Genomic DNA, 8,490 nt, shown 5'->3' with positions numbered 1-8,490 from the left:
TATTTTATTTTATTTATTTATTTATTTATTTATTTATTTATTTTGAGACAGAGTCTCACTCTGTTGCCCAGGCTGGAGTGCAGTGGGATGATCTCAGCTCATTGCAACCTCCACCTCCCAGGTTCAAGCGATTCTCCTGCCTAAGCCTGCCAAGTAGCTGGGATTACAGGTGCCCACCACCACGCCTGGCTAATTTTTGTATCTTTAGTAGAGATGGAGTTTCACCATGTTGGCCAGGCTGGTCTCGAACTCCTGACTTCAGGTGATCCGCCTACCGTGGCCTCCCAAAGTGCTGGGATTACAGGTGTGAGCCACCACACCCAGCCTGACTTTCTGTTTTAGCCATTGAAGTCCTTTGTCAATCCAATTATTACTCTGTAGGTAATCTGATTTTCCCTCTGGTTGCTCTTGCAATGTTCACTTTGTCTTTGGTGTTCTGCAATTTCCCTGTGAAATATCTTTGTATGGATTTATTTTCATTTCCTTCTGGAGATTTGCTGTGCTTCTTCAACTTGGAAAGTATGCAGTCATTATCACCTCAAACGTTTGTTTCCCATTCTCTGTCTTGGAAATTTTGTCAGATCTACTGGGCCTTATCTTTCTACTCTCCGTGCCTCTTCAAATCTCTTCCATATTTCCCATTGCTTTCTCTCTCTGTGATACATTCTGCAAAATCTCCTCTTATGTTCCAGTGAACTAAAGGATCTCTTCATCTTGTGTTTAATTATGTGTTTAGCTTATCCACTGAGTTTTTTATTTCAGTGACTAAATTTTTAATTTCAATGACTATATTTTTTATTTCCAGAAGTTGTGGGTTTTTTCCCCCCAAATCTCACTCTTCCTTTTTCATCGTGTCCTGCTTTTTTCATTAGTGTTTCTACTCCTTTATCCCTAGCTCTCTTTATTTGGAACACAGGCAAATCCACATCCACATCGTCTAGAAGTCTGAAGTGCTATACTAATATCTAAAATAGTAATATCTAAAATTAGAAGATAGATGTAGTAGATAAATTGGGGGATAGATTGATGTGGGAAGATTTGAGTCAGAGAGAGCAGCTGAAGGGTTATTGCAGTTGTGCGGGTAAGAGAAGATGAGGATTGGACTGAGTCAGTAGCAGAGGGAGTAGAGAGGAGTGACATATTTGAGACAGAATTTGGGAGGCGGAAGCAAGAGGACCTGGTGAGCAATCGAATGTGAAAGAATAAAGGAGAAAACAAAAGCAACGGTGATTCTGAGGGTTGTAGCATGGGTGGCTGGAAGGATGGTGGTGCCATTGACAGAGAAGGGGCACAGATGAGGAGGAACAAACTTGCCTAGGAGTTCCATCGTGAAGCTGGGTTTAGACACAGTGAATGTGCCTTCAGGTGGAATGCCCAGCGGATAGGCAGACTTAAAAGATCTGGTGCTTGGAAAAGAAATCTGGGCTGTACATAATATCTATCTGAGAGTTAATAGTGTATATATTTTGATAGTATCAGAAGCTGGAGAAGGGCCTTGAGGAAGCGAGGTTGTCCAGGGAGAATATGGAGAGTGAAAAGGAAGAGAGAAAAGGGTGGAGCCTGTGGAACATCAGCATCCAGGGTGTATGTGCTTTGGCAAAGGTCTGGAAAGCTCTGCTGAAAAGATGAAATTATAAGGATGGCTGAAAATACTTGGTTAGAGAGGGAGGAGGAAAACCAGGAAAAAGTAGTATTGCCAAAACTAAGGAAAGTTTTAAGCAAGGAGGGAATGGCCAATAATGGCTATGAAGTAGAGCCTGAAACGTTGGACTTGGCTGTCATGTGGACATTAGTTGTCTTGTGGAATCATTTCCTGGGGATGAGGTAGGGCAGAAGATAAGAGTGCAGTGAGTCAGGAGCATATGAAGCGGGAGGAAGTGAAGCTAAGTAGACTACTCTTTCAAGAACTTTGGCTACACACAGAAAAAGATGGGGTGAGAGCTAAAGGTTAGAGGTGGTTGGGAAGTGTGGGGTGGGATTCAAGGCTGAGGAAGGGTGTTTGTTTGCTTTAAGACAAAAAAGACCTAAGCACATTTGCAGGCCAAGGGTGAAACATTCAAGAGGAAGAGCAGCTGTCAGTCAGCTCTTGGATCATCTTGGCTTTGCACTTTCCAGAATCGCCTTTGGATCAGACTTTGCTCTGCTTCCAGCAAAGCTCTTTCCTCTCCACAGACATACTTTCTCTAAGACCGCTGCTCCAAATTGTCCTAAATCCAAAAGATAGGATCTGTTAGAGTCTTTTATTGTAATTCAATCTCTAAATATGTAACCAGAAAATTATAAGAAAAACTTTTCCTAAAGGAACTTCAAAGACTACTGTTAAGGAGTTTACTTCAAATGCAAACAAACCTCTGGTTTCAGAATATCTTGATTATGCTATGTCAGGCAGATCAGGAGAGATTTTTGTGTGATTCTGGAAGAAGCTGGAATAGTTTTGGTGTTTTGAGGAGGTAGCTACTTGAATCCTAGCAGTTGAAAGATCATTAATACATCCTTCTATACAGCTCTATCTTCTAGCCTGATGAGGAGGTAGAGGCTGCAGTGAGCCGAGATCGCGCCATTGCACTCCAGCCTGGGCAACAATGAGACTCTGTCTCAAAAAATTAAAATAAATAAATAAGGCCGGGCACAATGGCTCACGACTGTAATCCCAGCACTTTGGGAGGCCGAGGCAGGCAGATTATCTGGGGTTGGGAGTTTTGAGACCAGCCTGACCAACATGGAGAAACCCTGTCTCTACTAAAAATACAAAATTAGCCAGGCGTGGTGGTGCATGCCTGTAATCCCAGCTACTCAGGAGGCTGAGGCAGGAAAATCACTTGAACCCAGAAGGTGGAGGTTGAACCCAGAAGGCAGAGTTTGCAGTGAGCCAAGATCATGCCATTGCACTCCAGCCTGGGCAACAAGAGCGAAACTCCATCTCAAAATAAGTAACTAACTAACTAACTAAATAAAAATAAAAATATTAAATTATCCAGCATTAAACAGACCATTGGAATATAAAATGGACTGAGATGAGACCCATCACCCCTTCACTAGGCTTACAAACAGATGTTTTACCATCCCAGATATACAAACACCAGAGAGAACAGCAGAGCAGTTAGCTTTGCTCTCCATCCACAGTAAGCTTTGTTAGTGGATTGAGTCTTATGAGACCATCTTTCTGTTTAGGTTCGTTTGGGAAAACATGTGATTTTTAAATTATATGTAGTATGGTATCTACTACCTAGCTCTTGGTAACTGTGCTCATTTATAGGCATGGCAGACTAGAGTATAGATGAAGGAGGGAAGAGAATTTCCTGAGTCTGATTTTAAAAGAAAATGTACCATGTTGTAATCTTAGGAGGCAGATTTACACATAGCCTTTTCCAGGAGTAAAGAAATGATTTTCTTATAAAGAAATCATTAAATGTGCAACAGGTTTTTTTTCTTTTTACCTCCAGAGGTTAAACAAATAGGTAGCATGAAATAGTGTCTGCTTTAAATTTCTTTAAAGTTCTTTTGTAAATATTAATATCCACAGGGATGTAACTATTGAAAAGGTTACCCCAGGGACAGAGACATACAAGGGAGGAGAAATTTCTCAACAAAGGGCCTCAGAAAATAAACTTTCTGACCTGAAGGGAATTGTCCCCAGAAAGCCCGTGGGAACTGAAGTGACTGTTTACTTATGTTTATGATATTTAAGCAAGTGTTATACTGAGCAGTGGTTGTGTTGATGGTTGTTGTGTATGTATTCTCAGTTTGTGTGTAATATTACACTTGTTCTGGCTAAGATTACACACACAAACAGACAGCCTTTTAGTGAGAAGCCTTCCTGATGTTTTGAACTGGTTGAATCATCAAGACTACTCTCACCAGCTACGTAACCTCATTGGTTGAGAAGCTATCTCTGGAGGAAGTCTCAGTAGCTAAGTATATTCTGCGTTCAATAAGAGTTCTGTTCAGTTGCTTGGTTTTTTCACATTCAAAGTGCCTTACAACAAATAAGTTTATCCCCAAGTGCAGTATTGCTGGAACTCTTTCCTTCAGGAGGCATGATTTAAAGAAGAAAATTGAGATATTTTGTAAACTATCAAAGGGCAAGTAAAACATAACGGTAGATTAAAGCCTATTTTCGTTTTGCTTTGTAGGAATTTATCCGAGAACAAGTGGAGGTAAGCTTTTCCTTTATTTTGGGGTTTCACACAGAAGCATCACACATAAAAGGCTTTGTTGTTCCATTTCCTTTTCCTGTTAATAATGTGTTTATGCATTAGCTGCTCCAGACCACAGGAGGCATCCAAGGGACATTGCCACTGACTGTCCAGAAGGTGCTGGCATCCCAAGCCTGCCATGGTAAGCCCTTCAACATAGCAGTGATCAAACGCCTCTGCATGCAGAGCCCTGGCAGGGCTGCCGGGATTACAAAAGAGGCAGAGGGCACATTTACTACTTAACTCTTGGAGAATACAATTTAGATCAAGAAACTGGAATGTACATTTTAAAAAATCACTTTTACAAAAACAAAACCCCAACACACAAATTTGACTGTAGTGCTGCCTGACCTATATGAGCGGAGGAATAACTCCTAGAGGAGATGCATTTTGAGTTGAATTTTGAATGAGCTGGGGGACATGGGCTCATAGCATGGAAGGGGGAGCTCACTACAGGGAGAGTAAACAGCCTGTGCAGAGACGCAGAACAGAAACAAATTAGCTATGTGAGAAGCAGCAAAGAGTATCAAGAAACTAGGCAGGTAAGAGAACAGAAACCTAGAAGGTCACAGCAAAACCTTTGGATGTGATACAGAAGGCATTGGAATTAGCAAGGGTTCTTTTCTTTCCAACTTTTATTTTCGCTTCAGGGGGTACATGTGCACTTTGTAACATGGGTGAATTCCATGCCACAGGGGTTTGGTGTACAGATTATTTTGTTACCTAGGTAATGAGCATAGTACCCAACAGGTAGTTTTTCGATCCTCACCCACCTCCCACCCTCCACCCTCAAGTAGGCCCAGGTGTCTGTTATCCCTTCTTTGTTTCTACGTGTATTCAATGTTTAGCTCCCACTTGTAAGTAAGAACATGCAGTATTTGGTTTTCTAATTCACTTAGGATAGTGACGTTGAACATTTTTCATATGCTTGTTGGCCATGTGTATGTCTTCTTTTGAGAAATGTGTGTTCATGTCCTTTGCCCATTTTTTAATAGGGTTTTAAAATTTTTGCTTGTTAATTTATTTAAGTTCCTTATAGATTCTGGATATTAGACCTCTGTTGGATGCAATTTGCAAATATTTTCTCCCATTCTGTAAGTTGTCCATTTATTCTGTTGATAGTTTCTTTTGCTGTGGAGAAGCTCTTTAATTAAGTCTCACTTGTCAATTTTCGTTTTGTTGCAGTTGCTTCTAGAGTCTTTATCAGGAAATCTTTGCCAAGGCCTATGTCCAGAATGGTATTTCTGAGGTTTTCTTCTAGGGTTTTTGTAAAAAGATGGAATGCACCCATGTGCGGTGGCTCACGCCTGTAATCCCAGCACGTTGGTTGACTGAGGTGGATGGATCACCTGAGGTCAGGAGTTCGAGACCAGCCTGGCCAACATGGTGAAATCCCATCTCTACTAAAAACACAAAAATTAGCCGGGCATGGTGGCACATGCCTGTAATCCCAGCTACTCAGGAGGTTGAGGCAGGAGAATCACTTGAAACCAGGAGACGGAGGTTGCAGTGAGCCAAGATCGTGCCACTGCACTCCAGTCTGGGTGACAGAGTGAGACTCCATCTCAAAATAATAATAATAATAATAATAATAATAAAAAAGATGGAATATTTCGTGAATTTGCATGTCATCCTTGTGCAGGGACCATGCTAATCCTGTATTACTCGACTTTTATTATATGTGCTGCCAAAGCGAACACCATTGAGGGTTCTTGAGCAGGGTAATATGATACAATATAGAAAACAGGGAGCTGGGTGAGACCCTGTGAGAAAGGTGCCTGCTTCTCCTTCGCCTTCCGCCATAATTGTAAGTTTTCTGAGGCCTCTCCAGCCGCACAGAACTGTGAGTCATTTAAATGGTCTTTCCTTTGTAAATGACCCAGTCTTGGGCATTTCTTCCTAGCAGGGTGAGAACAGATTCATACTCCTCCATCACCAAATGTCATCATTGCCACCTTCAAAATGTATCTTCAGTCCGTCTGATTCAGGCTGTCTGGCCCCTCCCTCATTTTTGCCACTGTTGAGTTCTCTCACTTAGTTCCTCACGTTCACTCTGGCTCCCTTTCAAGCCACTCTTCTCTCGGCACCCAGATGAATCTTTTTGAAACATCCCTCTGAGCATGTTGTTCTTCCAACTAAAACGTGTCAGTGACGACCCATTGCTCTTGGGATAGAAATGTGATTTTTTACTGTGGCCCACAAGGGTCTTCATGATTTGGCCCCTGCCTGCCTCTCCAGTGTCATGTCATATCACTCTCTACCTTGTTCTTTACATCCTGGCCTGCTGTTTTGGTCTTCTACTTCCTGTGTGCTAAACATCTGTCAGCTTCGGGGCCTCTGCACTGCCTTTTCCTCTACCTGAAACACTTTTCCCTCCTCCTTCAATTAGCCATGTCTTTCTTAACCTAAAGTCTCAGCCTGAATACTACTTTGCCAGGAAAGCCTTCCTTAAACTCCTCAACTGGGTTTGGTCTTCCTATTATATATTCATATTCTGTATTTTATAGCACCTATATTTATCATCTAAATTATTGTGTAAGTATCTGCTTCATGTTTGTCTCCCCTATTAGACCATAAGCGCCATGAGGATGGAAATTATCTGTCTCATTAACTGCCTGACAAAGCTCCCAATACAAAGTGTATACTTAATAAATATTTGTTGACTGGGTAAATTATGCATAAAGGCAGGTTATAACAATATGAGAGTTTAGGAAGATTATTATGGAAATTAGAAAAAAAGAAGCAAATAAAATGAACATTGAGATTGCTATTGGACGATCCATGGAAAAAGATAACCCCAACTTCACAAACCCATAAAGAGTAGGCAAAAATACTGCTCTTGCCTCTTGGAGAAAAACTCTGAAAGGAAGACCCTAACAAGTTAAGGAATGCCTCCTACAGAGATTAGAAAGACAAATACTCCGTAAGAAAAAGCTGAGAGACAGGTCAGTCCTGAAGCCTTAGTTTCATCCATGGTCATAAGCACCAATTTCTTTCTTTCTTTCTTTTTTATTATTATTATTTTTTTTTTTGAGAACGGAGTCTTGTTCTGTTGCCCAGGCTGGAATGCAGTGGCATGATCTCGGCCCACTGCAACCCCCGCCTCCTGGGTTCAAGCGATTCTTCTGCCTCAGCCTCCCAAGTAGCTGGGACTACAGGCGCGTGCCACCACGCCCGGCTAATTTCTGTATTTTTAGTAGAGGCGGGATTTCACCATATTGGCCAGTCTGGTCTTGAACTCCCAACCTCGTGATCTGCCTGCCTCAGGCTCCCAAAGTGCTGGGATTACAGGCATGAGACACCGTGCCCAGCCTATAAGCACCAATTTCAAGCAGGATTAAAGCCTCATTAAAGAAGCCTAAGAAACATGTTACTTTTTCCAGATATTTGGCAGTGACCCAAGGTCAGCATTGGTTTCCCACTATACACACTATAACCTTCTTGTTTCTCTCTTTCATTTAGGGGCCATTAAGTTTAATGATGGCCTGAGCTTACAGGAAAGTTGCCGCCTTATTGAAACTCTGTCCTCGTGCCAGCTGCCATTCCAGTGTGCTCACGGGAGACCTTCTATGCTGCCATTAGCTGACATAGACCACTTGGAGCAGGAAAAACAGGTACATTAATGACTAACAGGAGCAGGAGGGAGCAAAGTTTATCTTCTCTTTCTTTTCTGGCTTTTACTACGCAACTGTAATCTGTCTTAATCCTTTCCAAAATAGAAGAGTTTTGCAAAATCTGCATTGGAAGTTTCACATAAAGCCTCACCAATTTCATTTCCAGCTCAAATCCAAAATGGAGCTTAGACTGAACTGTCAGGTCACCTACATAATGGCTTTGTATTTTAAAACTTAACACATGTACAGATTTATGTATCCTGAATATCTATTGCCTGCTGGCCCTAGGTTTGATAATTTGCAGTTCTTCCTAAAGCTACTGAAAGTTGGTAGAAGCACAGTAAATTCACTGTTGGCAATATAGAGCCTCCACATCCAGTTTCTTGATAGTACCTGCTGGAAATGGTGATCTGTGACTGTACCTGGCCATCCCCAAGGATCTGGAGTTATAATTTGAGGATGGTCAGACAGGGACCCAAGCTTGGGGATCTCTACATTATGCTTTGGCCCTAATTATCCAGCAACCTGCAAACTACAATGTGGGTAATGCAATAAAGGCACAGAATGGCTTAAATTAAGAACCTCTGTCCTTGTTATAATCTTCAATGAAGGAGAACATGGAGAACATAACAGGAATGTCTCTGTTGCTGCTTTCCAAAATCTTTTTTTTTCTTTTTTTT

The 8,490-nt window shown here is 41.6% G+C and overlaps 1 protein-coding gene across 1 annotated transcript in view; it reads left to right on the top strand.

The window, feature by feature from the left end:
* The window catches only part of MLH3 (mutL homolog 3), a 43,322-nt gene that overhangs the window by 33,333 nt on the left and 1,499 nt on the right, over nt 1-8,490 (top strand). Inside the window, exons 8-10 of the mRNA XM_011981581.1 lie at nt 4,134-4,157; nt 4,260-4,338; nt 7,659-7,810. Of these exons, the coding sequence (XP_011836971.1) occupies nt 4,134-4,157; nt 4,260-4,338; nt 7,659-7,810 (255 nt within the window). The remainder of the gene's footprint in view (nt 1-4,133; nt 4,158-4,259; nt 4,339-7,658; nt 7,811-8,490) is intronic.

This window comes from Mandrillus leucophaeus, unplaced genomic scaffold, assembly GCF_000951045.1.
Source record: "Mandrillus leucophaeus isolate KB7577 unplaced genomic scaffold, Mleu.le_1.0 Scaffold228, whole genome shotgun sequence".
NCBI classification, from domain to species: Eukaryota; Metazoa; Chordata; class Mammalia; order Primates; family Cercopithecidae; genus Mandrillus; species Mandrillus leucophaeus.
This window is presented reverse-complemented; position numbering and strand designations above follow the sequence as displayed.